Source organism: Jaculus jaculus, chromosome 20 (assembly GCF_020740685.1).
Source record: "Jaculus jaculus isolate mJacJac1 chromosome 20, mJacJac1.mat.Y.cur, whole genome shotgun sequence".
In the NCBI taxonomy this organism is placed as follows: domain Eukaryota; kingdom Metazoa; phylum Chordata; class Mammalia; order Rodentia; family Dipodidae; genus Jaculus; species Jaculus jaculus.
In genome coordinates this window covers 28,404,176-28,426,496 of record NC_059121.1, presented here as the reverse complement: position 1 = coordinate 28,426,496, position 22,321 = coordinate 28,404,176, and the positions used below count along the sequence as shown (strand labels likewise).

Here is a 22,321-nt window from a genome sequence, read left to right as displayed (position 1 = left end):
TGTTAGTTTCATGACCAAGTACCTCTAACCTTTTGGGTTAACCACAGTCCAGTGTTGTCTAAGACTGCTTTTACTGTAAATTCTAGGATCCAGTTAATAATAACTTTTATACTAGACACATGGCTCCTTAAAGACAAAGCCACATATTACATATTTATTACTTTTGGTGTAAGTAGAGTGCCTTGAACAGGTGAGTGAAGGAACTGACCACCCACATTGAAGCAGTAGCCTGCCGACTTCATGCCTGTACTGTTAGTTTATTACAGAAAATGAATACTCAAATATCTGAAATACTCGTCTAAAACTTTATTTCCAAGTTATTCACCTCACTGTTAGTAAGGTGTGTGGTTATAGTTCTGTGCCAGCATTATCAGGCTTGCCCACTGCCGGCAATGGACTCTGAGAAAACCCAGTTCTTGGCACCAACACTAAATGACTCTTTCAGAGCATACAGAACTCCAAATACTTGCCAAAGTATTACATGCACCGTTTTCCCACCATTCTTTAAATCTGAACTTACATTATTAATCTACACCAAGGATGTTAAAATGAAATCATTTTTACAAATTATAACTGTACAATCAAAATACTAGTTCATATTAGACAAGAGTATTTTACAAACACTGCATTACATATCACCTTGCAATCTAAAACATTATATGTTTGTGTGTATTTTTAGATAACTGAAACTTCACAGAATTTAACAGCAAATAAAGTTTAAAAATTTTATTTCTGTACATTAGTTCCAACTATCTCTATTTTACAATCTAAGGCTCATGTCGATATAGTTCAGCACCAAAAACACCTACAAAACTTTCTAAGCAATCTTATTCATCCCATATGATATTTTCTATTTGTCGTTTTATGGTGTAAGTCTAAGGAAAATGTTATAAACTCTATTTCCAGATCTGAGATTGGAACATTCTTTTTAGCTACTCAGGCTATGTAAAAACGTGGGTTGTATCTTCCTATATTCATTGATCAGATACACAAAAAAAAGTACACACAACCACAAAGGAAATTTTATCCCATGAATTTAATTAAGCTATCAGTCTATGAAAGTGAATTTATAATACTGAAGCATATGTAACCTAGTAATGCCCCGCCCCATCCTTCCTACTTTAAATTTTAAAAAGGAAGCAACCAAAGGTTTCCTTCATCTTTCAGAATAAGGTGCTAAGGATTGCAACATGCTTCCTCACACACCAGTAACATGTCAGCGTTGCTTAGCACAGTCCACCATGAACTGATCAGAAACCCCAGATGTACCTTGTTTCCCAGGACAGAGGCCTACTCAATGCTAGCATCTTTCTGAAGAGGGGAAGAATCACTTGTCACTGCTGGCCTATGGTTACAGATCCCAGAACCAATATGCCTGTCTGCTTTTCTGCCTCTGCACGGTTTATAGATCTTAAAAAAAATGTTTGTCTTGCCAATTTCAAGAGGGGTTTGTGCATATTACATGTTATGTCCATGTTCCCCAAGCTAGAAAAGTTTCTTTAAAGCCACAGGTACTTTCTTATTTGTCCAAAGTATAAAATTCTCAAGTACATGTAAAAAATTTTCTTGTAAATTAGAGATGTATACCTCTGCTTCTTCTCACAAAAGCACTCAGTTCATACCATGTTTAAAAACTAAACTGCATGCATACAAAGGACCAGAGAGGTATAAAGTTTTACAGAGCCCTTAACGTCATTGAGTACATTTAGCATTGGCCAACCACAACAGGAAGCACATTACCAAGTCGAGCAGAGACTTTTCAGAACACGACAGTTTTCTAGGCTCTGTGTCGGTCACATAAAAACTTGAAGCAACATTTAATCCTTTAAAATTGTCCCCAGACATCCCATTTCTTCAATCATTCGCATATTCCCAACCCAGCCCCAAACCACGGTGAACTCTCACGCCTCAAGGAGCTTAGTGCTCGCCATTACTAATGACAGCGGCTTCTGGTTCGGCTGTTGTTGCTGGGAGTCTTGGCACTTTTTTAGCAGGGCTTGGGATATGCTAAAATGAAAAGAAAATAGATGTTGGTCCTTACAGTTCTTTTTTCTAAAAATCATGGCCCTAGTTAAAGTTCCCAAAAATAAAGGGCAATATAACTTTCCATGAAGGAACTAAATACCCAATCTTGACCTTACAGTAACATTTGTAGTTCAAATACTGCTTGGACTCACTACCTAATTGGTGTAAGAGCAAGAAGCAAGATTACACTTATCAAAAGTTGTGATAAGCAGAAAAAATAAGTAACTATGAGGTTATAAAGTCTGTGGTTTGAAATCTGGCTTTACCACTTACTAGCTATGACTTTTTAAATTCTAGTAGCTAATAAAATAAAATATTTAGCATGCATCTTATACAACTGGAAATGGCACAGATGTACTCTGAACCCACAGCCTCTATTCTGAATTACTCACCCTTCCTGACAGTCTTTGAAGTGACTAGACCTCAGTTAGGGATGCTAAACCTGGAGACACAGGGGTAGAAACTTCTTATCCTGTCAAAAAGTAGGATTAGCTGGACATGGTGGTGCACATCTTTAATCCCAGCACATAGGAGGCAGAGGTAGGAGGATTGCTGTGGGTTCAAGGCCATCCTGAGACTACGCAGTGAATTCCAGATCAGTCTGGGCTAGATTGAAACCCTGCCTCTAAGAACCAAAGTAGAATGAATACAATCAATGAGCTTCACTTGCCTCTGTTGCTATGTTTGAATGCACGAGTCCTACTCCTTCATCCAAAGTGTGGTCATTTGGAGAGGGGCGGCGGGCATAAGTTCTTCTGTGCTTTTCATCCACTCGCACTAAATACCATGTTCCTTCAAAGAGCGAATCGATTGAACACTGAGGAATATAATTGGCTAGAGGGAAAGCAGATGACATTAAAAATTATTTGTGTCAAATCGAAATAAAGGATTTTCATATTTTCTACAAGTTTCACTACAGATTAGAATAAAGGCTTGATATTCTCATTTTATTTACAATATGTTGATATGTCACTAATGCTCTCCAATCCAGTGTGTTTTTACTTGAACACAATATTTACCTAGGTGGTGCGTGTCCTCTCTGAGCTTCATGCTTTCCGCAAAGACATCTGGTGTTACACAAATTCTTGAGTCAAGCCTTGATTTAAGATCACATAAACTTGCTGTGATTTTGTCAAGAGCAGATCCTAAGATAGTAAATAATTTTCACATTAAAAGACTATGAAGAGCCAGGCATGGTGGTGCACACCTTTAATCCTAACACTCAGGAGGTAGGGGGAGGAGGATCATCCTGAGTTTGAGGTCACTCAGCCTACATAGTGAATTCCAGGACAGCCTGGGCTAGAGTGAGACCCTACCTCAAAAAAAAAGAAGAGGGCTGGAGAAGATGGCTTAGTGGTTAAGCACTTGCCTATGAAGCCTAAGGACCCCGGTTTGAGGCTCGATTCCACAGAACCCACGTTAGCCAGATGAACAAGGGGGCGCAGGTGTCTGGAGTTGGTTTGCAGTGGCTGGAAACCCTGGCATGCCCATATTCATTTGCTCTCTCTCTGCCTTTCTCTCTGTGTCTGTTACTCTCAAATAAATAAAAAATGAACAAAAAAAGAAAGAAAGGTGGTGTCTTCTTGTCACAGCCTCTTAACCCTCACCAGACATTACTTCAGCATCAGCTGGGAGATAAGAGAAGAAATAGGTGGAAACGAGACTGCAAATTAACATTTGTGTAGTTGACTCATGGTGTAACCATCAGTGGTGCCAGGCTAGTCTCAATATTTTTGTCACTCCTGTCTCTGAGAAGGCACAAAAGCTCCCTTCAATATACCCTCCCCCTTATATCCATTAAGGCAGATTTGCAGGGCAGAGTGTAAAAATCTGACTAGGTCAAATGAAGTAATAAAGATTACAATGTTTGTAGTGATCTAAGGGCTCTCTTGAAAAGCAAGGCAAGGCAACCTCACCACAGGGGTTTGTATACATTCCTTTTAAAAGGTTCAGTGCTTACCTGGCGTGGCGTCTTGTGTCACTTTAAGAGAGTACAGAGTGGCAGCCAGACCAGAGCCATAGGAGAACACACCAATCCTCTTCCCTGCCAGCTGCTGAGGCGAGTGCCTGCGTAGGGAGAAACGGTGAGGCTTAGCAGGTCCGAACTTAACAATGTGCAAGAAGCTAGGTGAGGGTTCTGTGCGCTAACAAAGGACCTAACTTCTTTGTTTGCTTTTTGAGACCATCTCACTATACAGCTCAGACAGGACTTAGATTAGCAGTCTTTGTGCCTCCTGAGTGTTGGGACTGTGTACCACCATGCATGGCTTAAGTTAAAGTTCTCAAAGACATCTTGTTTGTTTGTTTTTTGAGGTAGGGTCTCACTCTAGCCCAGGCTGACCTGGAATTCACTATGTAGTCTCACGATGGCCTCAAACTCTGCCCCCAGAGTGCTGGGATTAAGGGTGTGTGCCACTATTTCTGACTACTAAGGAGGTATCTGTAAGTCTTTACAGTGCAACAGGAAACCAAATTTAAGTTTTAATGGTCAGCAAGCAAAAGTTTACATCTTTCTGAGAAATGGTCATGCATATAGTTATTAAATTACAAAATAAATTACCATCAACCAGGGACCTGTGGTTCAACTTTTCGTGCGCCACCACGCTTGGCTGGTTCAACTATTGAAATCCATCACCATGCCAGGCGTGGTGGCACATGCCTTTAATCCCAGCACTTGGGAGGCAGTTAGGAGTACTGTTGTGAGTTTGAGGCCATCGTGGGCCTGAGCGAGACCCTACCTTGAAAACCAAAAAGAAATCCATCCCCAGGAAAGAGTTAAGTAACAGAAACATATACTTACTGTGCTAGAAGAGAAGCAAGGGAACCATATACAGAAGATGTATACATATTTCCATTTTGGTTTGATACAAGCAAAGATGCCTTTGTCTTCTGGTTAAATAATTCAGAACTAGCCTTCATAAATGCCTTTTCTACATCTCTGTCAAAGTATGTATCTTCTAATTTAATATCCCTGGAAGAGTTCATATTAGAAGAGAATTTTATAGTCTACAAAGTCTAGATTTTACTGTTTTATTATATAATTGGCTTAATGTTAAAACCTGTGAGTATATGATTTTGTTTTGTGTTTTATTAAGTCAACCACTAATATCCTAATTTCTAGAGATAATGGTAACAGTTGTATAGCTCTTTGCCAAGTTATTACAATCAAGACAACTTGCTGCTAACATATTGACTCAGAGCAGTAGTCTTTAAAGTCCAGTCATATCTACTTACTTAGTTTTAAAAGTCATAATAGGGCTGGAGAGATGGCTTAGCAGTTAAGCGCTTGCCTGTGAAGCCTAAGGACCCCGGTTCGAGGCTCGGTTCTCCAGGTCCCACGTTAGCCAGATGCACAAGGGGGCGCACGCGTCTGGAGTTCGTTTGCAGAGGCTGGAAGCCCTGGTGCGCCCATTCTCTCTCTCCCTCTATCTGTCTTTCTCTCTATGTCTGTCGCTCTCAAATAAATAAATAAAAAATTAAAAAAAAAAAACCTTTAAAAAGTCATAATAGCATAGGAGTTAAACCTTGCACAGCCAAGTGGAAGTTTATCAAAAGGGACCTAGGAAGGGAGAAGCAGAACCCCAACATGCACTGCACACCAGGCAGCCTGAAGTGAGAAGAATGGAGCACGAACCCGGACTTTCTTACTGGCCGAGGGCAGGCCAGAAGAGTTGGGTGGTAATACAGTGAGCGTTCCCACATCTGTGCTTATGTGAAGTGGTAACTAGAATGTGATGGTAATACAGTGAGCGCTCCCACATCTGCTTATGTGAAGTGGTAACTATGTAATGAAAAAGCATAAAACAGAAAATCTTAAGACTCAGTTTCTTCACTGATAAGATCAGATCACTGCCCTAGTATCCTTTTGGCTTAATTTTTCAGGTCTATACAAATAAAATTATAGAAGAAAAAAACATAATTGCTCCTCTTACCCAAAGGCTTCCAAGCCACTATAGATACTATTTTTATCTCTGTTCTGATCATTAAGGAAGTCATTCAGGAACATCCGAGCTAGAGATTTCTGAACTAGTTTACAATATGGTGAGTGAAAGATCATGAAGCCAAAATCATTCAGGGTAAAATCTTTATCACATCCCTCTGAAATGCAAGATGAAAAAGATTATGAAATTCACATAAGACATCATTTTACAATCTGACCTTAAAACTAAGCTGTTTATTTTTTATTTTTTTATTTTTTGTTTTTTTGAGGTGGGGTCTCACTCTAGACCAGGCTGACCTGGAATTCACTATGGAGTCTCAGGGTGGCCTTGAACTCACAGTCATTCTCCTACCTCTGCCTCCTGAGTGCTGGGATGCCCGGCTCAAAACTAAGCTGTTTATTTTTATTTACTTATTGTAGAAAGAAACAAGCTTATTTACTTAGTACCCTGTGAAGAACAGTAGGTGTGACAATAACAGAACCACTTGCTCTGTATTTTCAAGTAGCTACCAGAATGTCTGGAATTCTCTGCAGTTCAAAATGTGCATTAAGACGCTTCTCTAGAAGGGGAGGGAGTGGAGACAGCTTACAGTAACTGGGCCCCTGAAACTAAAAAACAGGAATACTGTAGTATACCCTAACAATCTCCACTTTGCCAGAGAAGTGAAGGATCTCACCTTTCCTTATCTCTCTACTAAAGGAGTTAACCAAAATCTGCTTTTCTATAAAAAACCTGAGCCCCTCCCTGGGAAGGAGTTCCCTTTTCCTAGATTTAATTAATTAAATCTGATCCTGGCATTATGGCTGGTTAAGCTTAGCCCCAAACTTGGTGTCATGGCTGGCCTATTCCTGAGTCAGTGAGTCCACAACCAGCCCCCTCAGACTTCCCTGAGCCCACCACAGTAAAATTACAGGCAAATGCTTACTAGGTAGGCAGGCCTCTCTGTAGCAAGGCCTCTTCATCTCAGCCCAGCTGGGCTGAAATGGAGAGGCTCTCCACCCACTTATGCCTTCAACATGGCAAGAGCCCTCTATACTTTTTTTCCTCTTTCCTTCTCTCTCTTTTTAAAAATATTTTTGTTCATTTTTTTTTATTTATTTGAGAGCGAGAGAGAGAGAGAGAGAGAGAGAGAGAGAGAGAGAGAGAATGGGTGCACCAGGGCCTCCAGCCACTGCAAACCAACTCCAGATGCATGCGCCCCCTTGTGCATCTGGCTAACGTGGGTCCTGGGGACCTGAGCCTTGAACCGGGGTCCTTAGGCTTCACAGGCAAGCGCTTAACCGCTAAGCCCTCTCTCCTTCTCTTAATCTAATAAGGTCTAAGTCTTTTTTTTTTTTTTTAAAAAAAGATACCCAATATATACCCCCAAACCCCTGAATTAAAACAAACCTTCAGGAGGGCAGGCCCCCAATTTTTTATAAACTATTTTATTAATTTGTAAGAAGAGAGAGAATGAATATGGATGCACCAGGACCTCTTGTCAACACAAAGAAACTCCAGATATGTGTGTCACTTAGCGCATCTGGCATTACATGGACACTGGGGAATGGAACCCAGACTGCCAGGCTTTACAAACAAGTGCCTTTAACTGCTAAGCCATCTCTCCAGCCCTCCTCAAAACCCATCATTAAAAAAAAAAAAAAAAAAAAAAAAAAAAAAATGAGTCGGGTGTGGGGGCACACACCTTTAAACCTAACATTCGGGAGGCAGAGGTAGGAGGATCACCATGAGTTCAAGGCCACCCTGAAACTACATAGTGAATTCCAGATCAGCCTGGGCTAGAGCTAAACCCTACCTCAAAAAAAAAAAAAAAAAAAAAAAGGAAAACAAGCTGCCTAAGTAATTTCATGACACTTTCATCTTAGTTTAGCACACATACAGTGTAATGTGTACCTACAATGGGTCCCAATGGAGAAAAGTTGGAATGTCACTGGCCTCACTACATTCCTAAGTATTTTTAACTTTCTTACATCTAAAAGGCAAAGTTATAATGAAAAACATACATTCTACAATTCTGAGTATCACAACAGCAATAATCAAGATCACTGTCCATTATAGTACTTTAAGAATTTTTTCAGGGTTAAAATGTAAGCTTGGTAACTAAAGCAACAACAAAACTACAAGGCTTGAGGTGTGGCTCAAAGGCAGAGCACTTGCCTAGCATGTTCAAGGTCCTAGGTTAAAACTCTAGTACTGCCAAAATGAAAAAAATCGCAGATTGCTGGGCAGGCATGTGGCATGTGGGCCCGGGAGGCTGAGGTAGGAGAATCGCCATGAGTTTGAGGCCAGCCTGGGCTACAGAGCGAGTTCCAGGTCAGCCTGCGCTAGAGTGAAAGCCTGCCATGAGAAAGACAGACAACTCACAGACCAAGCGCCAACAGACAACAGGGACAGAAGGGTTGCTTCAGTAATTTATTTTCCTTACAATCCCCTTTGAATCACAGTTGTAAGCTAAAACCTTATTAAAATACTTCTTAAATGATGAAGGATCACTTCAGTAATTAGTTTTCCTTACAATCCCCTTTGAATCACAGTTGTAAACTAAAATCTTATTAAAATACTTCTTAAATAAAAAACAAAATTCAAATTACTTTTTTTTGCAAAGAGTAAATCAACTTGAGGTTTTTGGTATTTTTGGCACAGAGGTATAGTTCATTGCCAATGCTTATGTCATTACCTAAATACTGCATTCTCAGACACTATGGGAAAATGCTATTTGTAGATGACAATTTTTTTTTTTTTCCCCCGAGGCAGGGTCTGCTCTTGCCCGGGCTGACCTGGAATTCACTATGTAGTCTCAGGTTGGCCTCGGACTCACAGTGATCCTCCTACCTCTGCTGGGCTTGAAGGCATGCACCACCACGCCCAGCTGACAAAGAGATTTTAAAGACTTAATACAAGTTGCTCATGAAGTTATTTCTCACTAAAATACATTCAGCACATTAATTATACACATTGCCTTCCAGCTACCAAGCCCTATGGAAATGGGAGCTCTTAATCGGCACCTTTCTGCCACTGGGCGCGGATCTTCTGGCGGTAGACGGAGTAGCAGCGGTCCAGCGCACTGAGGTAGCAGCGGATGGAGAGCCGCCCGTCCACTACGGGGTACTCCGAGAGCATGTCGGGCTTGTAGAAGTCGTAGGCGTGCTGCATGTGTGTCCCCCGGAGCCCTGTCAGAGAACACGGAAGACGTCCACTTGTGCCTGCTTCTCAATGTCTGCGTCCCAGTGAGCTTCCTCACAACTAATCAACTCTTAGCACATCAGTGCAGAGATGCCAGTTAAAGTCAATCTAACTTAAATGAATCACAAAAGCACACAAGGATGGTGCTAAAACACTTTGGTATATAACTTTTCTTTCCTTTTTTTTTTTGGTTTTTCGAGGTAGGGTCTCATTGTAGTCCAGGCTGACCTGGAATTCACTATGGAGTCTCAGGGTGGCCTTGAACTCACGGTGATCCTCCTACCTCTGCCTCCTGAGTGCTAGGATTAAAGGCATGTGCCACCACGCCCGGCTGGTATATAACTTTTCATGTATGCTTTATAAACCTACCCAGATTATAGTTGTCTTACGAAAAAAAAATTAATTATGCCAGTGAAAATGGGCTAAGTGGGGATGATGCCACCTTCTTCATGAAACGGCTACAGAGGTTAACTAAGGTAACACACACAAAGCACTTGGCAGGTCCTGCCTGCATCGAATGAACATTTGTGCCTTTTATCTCTATTTTCAAAATTCTATGTATGTGTTAGATAAATGACTAAGTACAGCCAGCCCTGCCCGCTAGCACTGAACTACGAGCAGCTGCTCAGAAGGCTGAGATGTGAGCACTGAGAGCTCAAGGGTGCCTGGCAGCAGAGCTCAAGACGGACTGAGCGCGATGAGACCCTCTCTCGAAACCTCAGATCGGGCTGGGGTACAGCCTCGTGCATAGAAGGCCTATTTCCAGCACCACAGACAAATGACAAAAAGTACTACACACTTTCCCAAATACTCACCTCTGTCAAAAATTAAAGGGGCATTTGGCCCAATGAGCAGAGCCACAGCTCCAACTCCACCTGTAGGTCTGGCGTTACCTGTGGCATATATGGCAATGTCTCCTGCAACTACCAGAGCATACCGTCCTGGAAAAAATGATTGTTTTAAATTGTTTTGTAAGGTGAAAAATAGCACAAATAGTATGCATGCAAACTCAAATCTGTTATATTTTCCCAGAATATGCTTTCCCCATTTTGGTAAAGGTTTAAATTTTTTTTCTAAGTAAATTGTGAGTGATTTAAGTAAGTTAAACCAGTCACAACTCAACTAAACTGAAAGCCAGTCATTCTGATTGCCCCTGAACAAGCATAATAACTACTAAAAGTCTGCACAGTAGTAAAAGGTTACTTAGGTCTATGCGTCCTAAAAGAGGTTTTGAAGATTAGAGACACACAACATACCATCCCAAGAGCTGGACTCAATCCAGTTAGCAGCATTGAAGACAGCAGCTGTGCCCCCATAGCATGCATTGGTTGTATCTATTCCTTCGATGTCAGTATTCCCAGACTCTTCAAACAACTGCATCAAGTTTGACTTCACTGATTTTGATTTGTCAATGATTGTCTCCGTTCCAACTTCTAGCCGCCCAATGCAATCATAGGAAAGGCTATTTCTCTCCATCAGATTCTGAACCACAGTCAGGCAAAGAGAGTTGATATCCTCTCGATCTGTGCAGAAGCCCATCCTGGCCTGACCTAAGCCAATGGTGTACTTTCCAGCATCTACACCATCGTATTTTTCCAATTCTGCTTGATCAACATACTGAGAAGGAAAGTAGATCTCAAGGGCAACGATTCCCACATCTTTTGGCCAGCTGGCTTCTGTGTTCAAAGGAAGTGATCCAGGCATGTTGAAAGAACTATACAGAGAAACAGAAACAAACACTGTTTAGAGGTTTGCTGACTTTCAAGTTCAAGGCTGCAAAATATAGATGCCAGGATTTCAATAACCATGTGGAATATTACTTTGGTTTCTCTTAAGTTTACTACAGTTTATTTCAAGCAGTTGGTTATTTATATATGAAGTAGCAATTATGTGAATGGAATACCAACTCTGAAATCTATAACCTCCTTTATTCAAAACTGGACATCTAAAAATTAAAACTGGATTACTGAGGGCCAGGATACAACTTGGATATAATACTTTGCTATCATGTATAAAGTCCTGAGCACCAAACACGTTTTTCTCATAGGTGAATAATCTCCTTAAGATTCTTAGGCTTAGAGATTACAGTGCTTGCCTGCAAAGCCAAAAGACCCAGGTTTGATTCTCCAGGACCCTCATAGAGCCAGATGCACAAAGTGGCACATGGGTCTGGAGTTCATTTGCAGTAGCTAAAGACCCCCCACTCCCACAGAAGCTGCCAGGGCCACAAGATCTAGCACCCCCGAGACCCCCACCTCCACTCCCAATGCTACTGCCACCGCCAAGACAACCCCTTCTTTCCACCCTGCGCTCAGCTCTCCTTCACTCCTCCCCCACTGACATGCCTGTCATCTAGCTGGGGTGGGCACCTGAAATGTCACCAGGCTTTACGAGAGGTTTGGCCCTGAGTTGTAGAGGAACCCTGTCCATATCTGACACTCCACAGCTTGGGCTGGGGAGATGGCTCAGCAGTTAAAGGTGTCTGTCTGAAACCCCACAGCTCACTTCCTTTCTGGTGCTACTTGGGACAGCAGGACTCTTGTTCTTCATTGAACTAAACTTGCTGGTTTACAAGATACTGGAACAAACTGATTCATTAATTTTCTAAAGTACTGTCAACCTACTACTGACACCTAAAAATGAAAAGCCATGAGCTGGAGAGATGGCTTAGTGGTTAAGGTGCTTGCCTGTGAAGCTTGATATCCCAGGTTCAATTCCCCAGGACCCATATAAGTCATACACAAGGTGGTGGACCTATCCGGAGTTTGTTTGCAGTGGCTGGAGGCCCTGGCCTGCCTATTCTCTCTCTCAAACTGTATATTAAATTAAAAAAAATAAAAAGCCAGATCCATGTCATTTACCCTCTGCCATTTGAAAATCCTGGCATAATATTAGGATACAATAAAATTACTGCAACTGTAAGTTAATTATTGAAATCTTAAGAAAAGACCAAAAGTAGTAAGGTTGTCTTTAGATAATGAAACATGCTTTTATAGCCCCAGATCATTGTTATTAGTATATTAAAACCTAAAAAAATTAAGATATAGCCAAAATTTTAAATTAATGATATTTGTTTTCTGTTGGTTTTTTTTTTTCCAGATAGGGTCTCATTCTATAACCCATGCTGGCCTGAAATTCTAAGTGATCTTCCTGCTTCTCCCTCCCAAATGCCAACATTTCTGGTTCCAAGTTAAAGAAAGATCTTAAAGCACACTATTTGAAAGCTCCTTCTAAACACAAGGATCTTACTCATTTTTGTCATTCATCTAAAGAATGCCATCATGTCACAGACTAGGGAAACACCTTTGTTCAGTATCTACCCATGTTGTATTATTATAGAGAAACACCTAGCCTCCTTACCTGTGGCAGGGCAAGGGGTGTGCAGAAAGGCTTTCTGGTTAAAGGGACCTGATCGGAGTCTTAAGAACAGGAGTATCAGTAAGGCTTAGCAGAAATGCATGGTAGTGGAAGACTTTCAACAGGGTGGTCACTATCAACAAAGGCACACAAGGAGCTATTACTTATGAATCTATTGAAAAGAAACCGAGGCCCCAAGGAGACCATTAGACAAACAAAAAGTGGAGAGAACCAGGTGAGAGTCAGATAATGAAGACGTTGAAGCTTCAACAGGAATAAAGTGTACCAACCGTCACACGCATTTTCCCAACCCTGGAGTCAGCCGAGTGGGTATGTTTCAAAAAGAGACAAAAAAACAAGGAATGGCAGATTTCATGGAACAGTGAATATAAGGACACTTTATCACAAACACTGCATTGCATCATCAAGTGTACTTCAAGCCAGGTGTGGTGCTGCACACCTTTAATCCCAGCGCTTGGGAGGCAGAGGTGGGAAGATCACTGAGTTCGAGGCCAGCCTGAGACTACACAGCGAATTCCAGGTAAACCTGGGCGACAGTGAGACCCTACCTCGAAAAACCAAAACAAAAAAATAAAGGAAAAAAGTGTATTTCTTACTGGGGTCACAAACCATTCTGAGCAGTACTGTATTCACAGATGCTGTGTACAGAATGGATTTGAATTAGGAAACTGAATTGATTACAATGGTCCAGATAATGCATCATGAATTAGAGCAGTTACTTCATGACAGGTAAAAGAGGAATAGTTGGGGGGAAAAAAAGCAGAATCTGTGACTGGAAAGAAAGGACCACTGCTAACCTCAACTGTGGTAGCGCTTGACAGGCACACCGAGTAAACAGGAGGCGCTGCTCCCCCCTTTGCCTGCAAAGCCCCTGCTCCTCTCTGCCACAAAGGAAGAATGAAGCTCTCTGCTTCTCTCATTTAACCAGTGCCTATGTCCATTTCCCACTTCGGCCTTGCCATCTGTCCTTATACAAGATTCTTAACTTTGGCTCATGCATCCTACACTAAAGCGCACACACAACAAAGAAGGGGTTCGGCGAGGGGGTAAGAGGCGCGGGACTAAAGAAGGTGGAAGGAGGAGGTTATGATCAAGGTAGATTATGTACATAAATGGAGGCTGTCGATAAAACAAACACTAAAGCACACACAGAGAAGCCAATTAAAATCAATTAAGAATAAATGCTAAATACTACCCATCTTCCCATCCTTGGATTATCTGCCTACAGAACTCTCAATCTACTCTATTTATTATCCCAAAACAGTGATTTCTTCATGCCCACCCTCCTGCTTCTGCTTATTAAAATCATTTCCAGCCACAGATGATGTATCACATCTCACCACGAAACCCTTTGAGATCAATTAACCTGAGAGCATTCCTCCTCTTTTCCCAACAGGGAACAACTCTACTATCCACAGTGCAAGCACTTAAAGACTGAGGTAGGTGGGTTACCTGAGCCCAGGGTAACATATTATGATGCCGCCTCAAAAAAAAAAAAAAAAAAAAAAAGTGAGTAGGAGCTAATTTCTCAATGTGTTTTTCCTTTTTATTAGATATCCAAGAGAAATTAAATCTAATACAACCCTATCAGTAAGCACAAATAAAAATGCCGCATAACCAAACAACTGTACTGTAATTTAATTGGCGAAGAAGCACCTTAAACTAATTGAAGCCCAGACTGTTGAGATAGCGTTTCCACTATTTTACTCTCTAAGCATCTTTCTGTACCAGAGACTGAATGTCGGTGCCTCCCCAAAATTTACATGCTGAACTCTTTGAGGGGTAGGTCTTCAGAACAGGCCCCCATGATGGGAACTGGCGCCTTCTAAGACACCAGAACCTGCTCATGTCCTCCTACGCGCAGACTCTGCCCTTCCATCTCAGGTCACAGCAAGGCCACCACCTGCAGTCCAGGAAGAGCCCAGCCCAGGAACTCACGGTGACTCTGAGCTGGCCTCCAGAACTGTGAACACCTCTGCTGTTTACACCACTCAGCCTGTGTACTGCTTTGTTAAGCAGCCTGAACAGAGGAAATGTTGGCTTACTTCAGCTAAGTCCAACTGCCTTACAATGTCTTCAAGCCTTAGGCTTTTCTATGTCCCACTTCACCAGGCACAGCATATTTATTACTACTACTCGATTCCACAGTGCAAAGCCAAACCAAAAAAAACTAAACACAATTGTCTATTTGCCAGTTAAGACCTAAACTACTGACGCAGCTGTTTTCATTTTTTTTTGGTTTTGAGGTAGGGTCTCACTCTAGCCCAGGCTGACCTGGAATTCACTTGGTAGTCTCAGGGTGGCCTTGAACTCACAACGATCCTCCTACCTCTGCCTCCCAAGTGTTGGGATTAAAGGTACATACCATCACACCCAGTTCTTTGGTCTTTTTCTTTTAATGCTTGTGTGAGTTATTTCCTGTGTACTACGAGTACAAACTGTGGTCAGAGCTGGGTGTGGTGGCCCAGGCCTTGGAAGGCAGAGGTAGGAGGATCATCTTGAGTTCAAGGCCAGCTTGAGACTACACAGTAAATTCCAGGTCAGGCTGGGTTACAGTGAGAAAAAAAAGAGAGAGAGAGGCAGAGAAAGAGCAATATATAGGATTTGGCCCCCAACAAAGACAGAAGGGAGGCCGGTACACATACTTACGGATGGGACATAGGTACCCCCAGCTACAAACACACTACTTCCTAAGTCACCAAAGCTGAGGTAGCAGGTATGACCACCTTCCCACAGATCCAGCTCTTCAAACTGCCTTGAACATGAAGACAGTGGTTTTTTCCTTGCCTGACCTACTGGCTAACAATGCTTTTGTAAATAAAATGGACAAATATACAATATTTGTGAACTTGGCATTTTCTCCACTAGATTTAAGACTATTGCTAAATACCAAATTACACTTACAATGCTTAACAGCCCTCCATAAAAAGCCATGAAGTGAGGTTTCAATTCCAAAACTAACTTGTATTTACTAGTCTGACTAGCTTTGGTCATTTTGTGCTGCTTACTGTGTAACTCCAGTACTTAGCCCCTTTTATTAGAGAAGACCAGCTTTCATAGGTAGGATGACATGATGCCATACCTGTGTGAAGGACAGAGGACTGCAGTCTCCAGGTCTGTCACTGTTTCCTCCTTCAGGCACTAGGAATTTCAAATGAGAACTTCTTTTAAAGTCATAAATCATGACATAAATCAGTGACTTCAATTCAAAGTGAGTTAAAGTAAGCATTTCCTTATCTGATGACATTATATAGAAAAGAATGACATGTGCTTAAAAAAATATGGTTCTTGGGCTGGGGAGATGGCTTAGTGGTTACAGGCATTTGCTATTAAAGCCTGCCATTCCAGGTTCAATTCTCCAATGCCCACGTAAAGCCAGATGCAGAGTGGCACATGCATCTGGAGGCCATTCTCTCTCCCTCTCTTGATCACTCTCCTTGCAATAAATAATTTTTTTTTTTTTTTAAAGAAAAAGGGCTGGAGAGATGGCTTAGCAGTTAAGGCCTTGCCTGCAAAGCCAAAGGACCCAGATTCAATTCCCCAGGATCCACATTAGTCAGATGAACAAGGTGGCACATGTGTCTGAAGTCCATTTGCAGTGACTAAAGACCATGGTGTGCCCATTCTCTCTCTCAAATAAATATTAATGAAAAGAAAAATATGGCTCTTAAATTTGGCTCACCAATCTTTTAGAAAATGATTATCTTCCACAGTGCCCATACTGAGTGTTTTATTGTCTGGACAACTATGAGAAGCCTGAGTCAAAGCCCTAGCACCACAAGAAAAGTTCATCTAAACAAAAGACCATCATTGATTAAACTTGACCATTTAAATTACATCAAACTAGGTCTTTAATCCCAGCGCTCAGGAGGCCTAAGGTAGGAGGATCATTGAGTTCGAGGCCAGCCTGAGAGAACATAGTGAATTCCAGGTCAGTCTGAGCTAGAGTGAGACCCTACCTTGAACAACAACCTCTCCCCAAACAAAGTCTAGAATTCTATAGGAAAACAATAATTACTTGACTTTAGCACTATATACAGACTTTCAGAAACTCTTGTGCTCTTTGCTGTCTCAGATCATGCTTTTGCCCTCTGTAAAGTCAGCAGCCAATTCTCAGAGTGGGAAAACATGATTCCCTCTCCATAATGTTGAGATAACCTGAGTAGCTTACTAACATATCCTTTTTTTGAGGTAGGGTTTCATTCTAGCCCAGGCTGACCTGGAATTCACTATGCAGTCTCAGGGTGGCCTTGAACTCACGGTGATCCTCCTACCTCTGCCTCCCAAGCGCTGGGATTAAAGGCGTGTGCCACCCGCTGGCTCTCACTAACATATCTTGATGTAATGTCTGTAATACATTTGACACCACTCATATCACCAGACTTTCTCTTGAATAGCTAGCACCTCTTCTACCTATTTGTTTTTACAGTACTGGGGATCAAAGACAGGACCTTTCTTCTACAGGCTAGTTAAGTACTGGACCACTGAGTCACATCATCAGTCCTCTTTCTATTTTGATTACTTGAATCAAGGATGAAATACCATCAGGTGTAATGAGGAGAGACAACCCAAGCACACTAAAGCAAAGAAATAGAAAAGATTCAATTCAGGGAACTGCAGTTCTACTGATGACTAAGACAATCACAGTCCATACTTTTTCTAACACATGCTATCTGAAAGAGGTGCCTGAAGATCAGGGAGGGAACAGAGGCATTTTGGGGAGGAGCCTACAGAAGTATTGCGCTTTCTGTTCTCTTCTGCAGTTGCTGGGAATCATCTATGCTGATTAAACCAATGTAGGGTAAGTATCCCAAACGGGAAGTCTAAAATCCAAGTACACTAAAATCCAACTTTCTGAGTGCTGATATGATGCCGAAAGTGGAAAACCCCATGCCTGACCTGTGACAGGTCAGGTGAAATGCAGGCAACATTGAAAATACTGCATAAGGGCTGGAGTGACTGCTTAGTGGTTAAGGCATTTGCCTGCAAAGCCAAAGGACCTTGGTTCGACACTCCAGGACCCACATAAGCCAGATGCAAAAGGTGGCGCATGCATCTGGAGTTCCTTTGCAGTGGCTGGAAGTCCTGGTATGTCAATTCTCTCTCAATAAAATAAGCTGGGCGTGGTGGCACATGACTTTAATCCCAGCACTTGGGAGGCAAAGGTAGGAGGATCACCAAGAGTTCGAGGCCACCCTGAGACTCCATAATGAATTCCAGGTCAGCCTAAACTAGCATGAAACCCTACTTTGGAAAACCAAAATAAATAAATAAATAAATATGAATGAAACATAAAACTATCTTCTGGCTTCTTCTATAAGAAGAATAGGAAGGAACAGGTTCTGCTTGTCCAATCTCCACAGCATCTCATACATATGCAAATACTCCAAAGGGAAACACTTCCCCTCCCAGCTTTCACCGAGGGTGCTCAGCCTGAGCTGCCAAAGCCAAAGCCGGTTATCAGACTGTAACTGGTCTCTCGAGATCAAGTGGTAGGAGGAAGCAACACGGACCAGGAAGTAGTGAATGAATGACATGCAGCCACACACCCACCAAAAAGCAAGTCATGGCACAGGGATTCTGAGTTTGACCACGGCAAGGAGTCAAGAATGATGAGACTGCTAAAGTCAACCAGGTTCAACAAGGTTGGCTTTATGTTTTAGGGTTTATTCAGCTTTCTCCTTTTTGGCTCCCTCCCCAGCCTAGATTCAAACAAGCATTCTGATAAACTAATCTAATAAACATTGTGGTACCTGATAAACTATAAACCATGGTCATTCCTGCCTGTCAGACATTAAGCTCCTGTTCTAGGAAACTTTAACAGATAATCAATCTACAGGACCTGCTCCACATGTCATTCACACTCTTCACAGTCCACTGAATCCTACTTATGGAAGGCTTTGTAGTCATGGTGGGCAGCGTATTTTGATTCTTTAGAAATAACCCTTTAAAGGCTGGAGAGATGGATTAGTGGTTAAAGGTACTTGCTACCAAAGCCTGCTGTCCAGGGTTTGATTCCACAGTGCCCACACAAAGCCAGGTGCACAACAAAGTGGCACATGTGTCCAGACATGTTCATTTACAGTGGCAACAGGCCCTGGCATACCCCTTCTCTCTCTCCAAATAAATATTTTTCTTAAAAAAAGAGATAAGCCTTTGATACTTTGGAGTAAAGAGCACTCAATTGCTTTAAGTGGCCTGATTTGGGGTTTAGGGCTAGATTCAACTACCTGCAGTACCATCCTCAGCAAGTTCATCTTGGTCCCCCTTGAGCTACAAAACCAAGCTGTGCGCAGGAGTTTAAAGAAATTAGCTTTCTATCACTATTGCTCAAAAGCAAAGGGAGGGGCTGGAGAGAGGGCTAGACAGTTAAGGCACCTGGCTGCAAAGAACAGGAGTTCAATTCCTCAGTACTCATGTTACAAGACATCCAAGGTGGCGCATGCATCTGGAGTTCATTTGCAGTGGCCAGAGGCCCAGGTGCACCCATTCTCTATCTCCCTCTTTCTCTCACATCCCTGGTGCACCCACTCATTCTCTCTCACCTTGCAAATAAATAACAATACTTAAAAAGAGAACATTTGCTGGCCTTATTGTACCCACATGCAGTATAAACCCTGATAAGACAAAGACTGAAGTCAGAAAGATTAGTTTCTCTTTTCCTCCTCTGACTGCACCAGTGGACAGACATCTAGGGGGCATCAGGTGCCAGCTGTTACCATGAATATATCAAGAATCTAAGGCTAGCATGCTCCCATTAGATTAGGTAGCATGTTTCTCAACTTTTTTTCATTTAAAAGCAACATAATCTTTCTGTGATGTTTGGCTGTATAATAACTCAACATTTCCATAAGACTGTCTATTTCTAACTTAAAACTATTATCACTTCTCCATCTTTGGCTACTACCAAGCATAAATATAAAAATGTATAAAAAGACTGGGCATGGTGGCACATGCCTTTAATCCCAGCACTCAGGAGGCAGAGGTAGGAGGATCATCGTGAGTTCAAGGCCACCCTGAGACTACAGAGTGAATTCCAGGTCAGCCTGGACTAGAGTGAAACCCTACCTCAAAAAAACACAAAAACAGGGCTGGAGAGATGGCTTAGCGGTTAAGTGCTTGCCTGTGAAGCCTAAGGACCCCGGTTCGAGGCTCGGTTCCCCAGGTCCCACGTTAGCCAGATGCATAAGGGGGCGCACGCGTCTGGAGTTCCTTTGCAGTGGCTGGAAGCCCTGGCGCGCCCATTCTCTCTCTCTCCCTCTATCTGTCTTTCTCTCTGTCTCTGTTGCTCTCAAATAAATAAATAAAAAATAAAAAATAAAAAAAGATGTTAAAAAAACACAAAAACAAAAAACACTATGTAGTCTCAGGGTGGCCTCGAACTCAGTAATTCTCCTCAGGTATTAAACTGTTCTAGAACACCCAGAAAAATCCATGTTCCATCAATATCTGGCAGGGTTTTGCATTTCTTTTGAGAAGAATCTATAAAAAATAAACTTAAAAAAAGCACTTCAAAAATCAAGCCATCAGGGTTGGAGAGATGGCTTAGCGGTTAAGCGCTTGCCTGTGAAGCCTAAGGACCCCGGCTCGAGGCTCGGTTCCCCAGGTCCCACGTTAGCCAGATGCACAAGGGGGCGCACGCATCTGGAGTTCGTTTGCAGAGGCTGGAAGCCCTGGCGCACCCATTCTCTCTCTCTTCCTCTATCTATCTGTCTCTCTATGTCTGTTGCTCTCAAATAAATAAATAAATAATTTAAAAAAATTTTTTTAAAAAAATCAATCCATCAGTGAAAAGAAACAAGATGTAAAAGCAATCAGAAAAATAGAAGTAATCAGGAAGAATATTGGTGGGAAAAAAAATTAAAATCAAGGCTCAGATGGCACGTTCTTCTGTGACTTCACACAATCTTTATCATCTGTCCTCAATGGCAAATGCACATAAGTCAGATTATTGACCACAATAGAACTGTGCGAAATATAAAATTTACAAACTTGGTAGACAATTACAGAAACAACAACAACAAAAAGACAGCCTTTTCCTTTTTTCATAACACAGGCTTATCCCTGCTCTCTATTTCCATGCAAAAACAGTTAACATTTAAAAATAAAGTCTGGGGCGGGTGAAATGGTTTAGCAGTTAAGGCGTTTGCCTGTGAAGTCTAAGGACTGGGGTTCGATTCCCCAAGACCCACGTGTACAGGGGGCACATGCATTTAGAGTTCGTTTACAGTGGCTAAAGGCCCTGGCATGCCCATTGTCTCTTTCTCTCTCAAATAAATAAATAAAGTATTAAAAAAATAAAGTGTGACCAACGAACAAACTGTTTGTTTGTCATCAGTGGCAAAGAATCACTAGCCATCTGCCACCCACCTGACAATATGTGCAATAAATATTTACACCACGTCTTGGAAAAAAAAAATTGAGTTATTTACTTGACTTTTGTTGTTTACCTTGCCTTTTATTTTTCCCCTCATGATTCATCCCTAAAATACATTAACTGTAAGCAGCAATCAGAACACATCATTCCCCTGCAGCAGAAGCTTAACAAGGAAACTTCGCAACGCCCACCCCAAAATCCTTCCTCCAAAAGAACCTGTCCAGCCATGGGCTAAAGGACACATGTTCAAACTCCCATGTGGGTTTGAGGGCTCTGTGGGTGCCTGCCCATTTCACCTAAGGCTGGAGGCACGCCTTTAATCCCAGCACTCGGGAGGCAAAGGTCGGAGGATCGCTGTGAGTTCGAAGCCAGCCTGGTACAGGGCTAGAGCGAGATCCCACCTCACCTCGAAAAACCCAAAAAGAGGGGAGGGGACATGAAGCAGGTACGGCTACATAGAAACAAGTGGAAACCGAGCGCGGCCCAGGGGCCGTCAGGTGGGAACCGCAGTTGAACTCTGGCACCTGACCCGCGGGGAGAAAGGGCGCGCTGCCCCCTTCCTCGCCGTCCATCAAACCGGACACACCCCCGGCCGGCGCACCGCCAGGCTGCGGTGCACGCTCCGCCGAGGGCTCCGGGGCCGACTCCCGCTCGCCCGGCGGTCACCGCCGCTTCTCCGGCGGCTCCGGCTTCGGACTAGGTCATCAGAACCCGGGGCCGCAACGTCCCTGCGGCCCGCCGCGCGGCTCCCGGCTCCTCCGGGCGGCCCGGGGCGCCGCCGGGCCCGCCCGGCCGCGGGACACTCACCGAACGCGAGCCGGCTGGGCGGCGGGGACGAGCGCAGCCTGCGGAGGACGGCACGGCGCCGCCGCCTCCGCCGCCGGCTTTATAGCCCCCCGCCCCGCGGGCCGCGGCGGCGCCGGGCGGCGGCGGAAGGCGGCGCGGCGCCCCGGCAGCCAATCGCGGCCCGCGGAGCCGCCCCGGCGCGCCCGCCCCCCCCGCCGCGGCCCGCCAATCGGACGCGAGCCCGCGGCCGCGCCCCGCCGGGCCTTCCCTCGCGGCCGTCGGGCGGGGGCGCGCGGGGCGGGGCGGGCCGCGGCCGCAGGAAGTGGGGTGAGAGCGTGACGTGCGGTGGCCCGAGAGCTCGCCGGCCAATGGCAGGGCGGCGAGAGGCGGCGAGAGCCAATGCGAGCGGAGTGAGAGGCGCTCCGGCCAATGGGGGCGCAGGGCGAGGCGGCGCGGGCCAATGGGGGCGCCGCGTCCCACCGCTGGGGAGAGATGCTCAAGGGTGGGCGGGGCGCCGGCCGGCCGGGCGCGGAGTCGGCCAGTCGCCTAGCAACCGCCGCCGCGCTTCCCCTGCGAGAAACCTGAAATGCTTGATTTGGGTTCAACCGATGTTTTCTGCTTTCCAGAGCGG

At 43.6% G+C, this 22,321-nt stretch overlaps 1 protein-coding gene across 2 annotated transcripts; it reads right to left on the bottom strand.

Moving 5' to 3' along the window:
• Positions 1 to 291: 291 nt before the first annotated feature.
• On the bottom strand, positions 292 to 21,774 carry Hmgcs1 (3-hydroxy-3-methylglutaryl-CoA synthase 1). 2 transcript variants are annotated; one of them, XM_045138955.1, is made up of 11 exons: positions 21,712 to 21,773; positions 15,610 to 15,668; positions 10,406 to 10,863; positions 9,965 to 10,090; positions 8,972 to 9,136; positions 5,958 to 6,123; positions 4,826 to 4,996; positions 3,986 to 4,092; positions 3,045 to 3,170; positions 2,696 to 2,859; positions 292 to 2,007 (listed from the first exon to the last, which is right to left on the bottom strand). In XM_045138955.1, the coding sequence occupies exons 3-11, from the start codon at positions 10,851 to 10,853 to the stop codon at positions 1,918 to 1,920; spliced, it is 1,563 nt and encodes a 520-aa protein (XP_044994890.1). In that variant the 5' UTR covers positions 10,854 to 10,863; positions 15,610 to 15,668; positions 21,712 to 21,773; the 3' UTR covers positions 292 to 1,917. The 2 variants fall into 2 exon arrangements, with proteins under 2 accessions (XP_044994890.1, XP_044994891.1); XM_045138956.1 differs by lacking the exon at positions 15,610 to 15,668 and having other exon boundaries at positions 21,712 to 21,774.
• Positions 21,775 to 22,321: the final 547 nt, after the last annotated feature.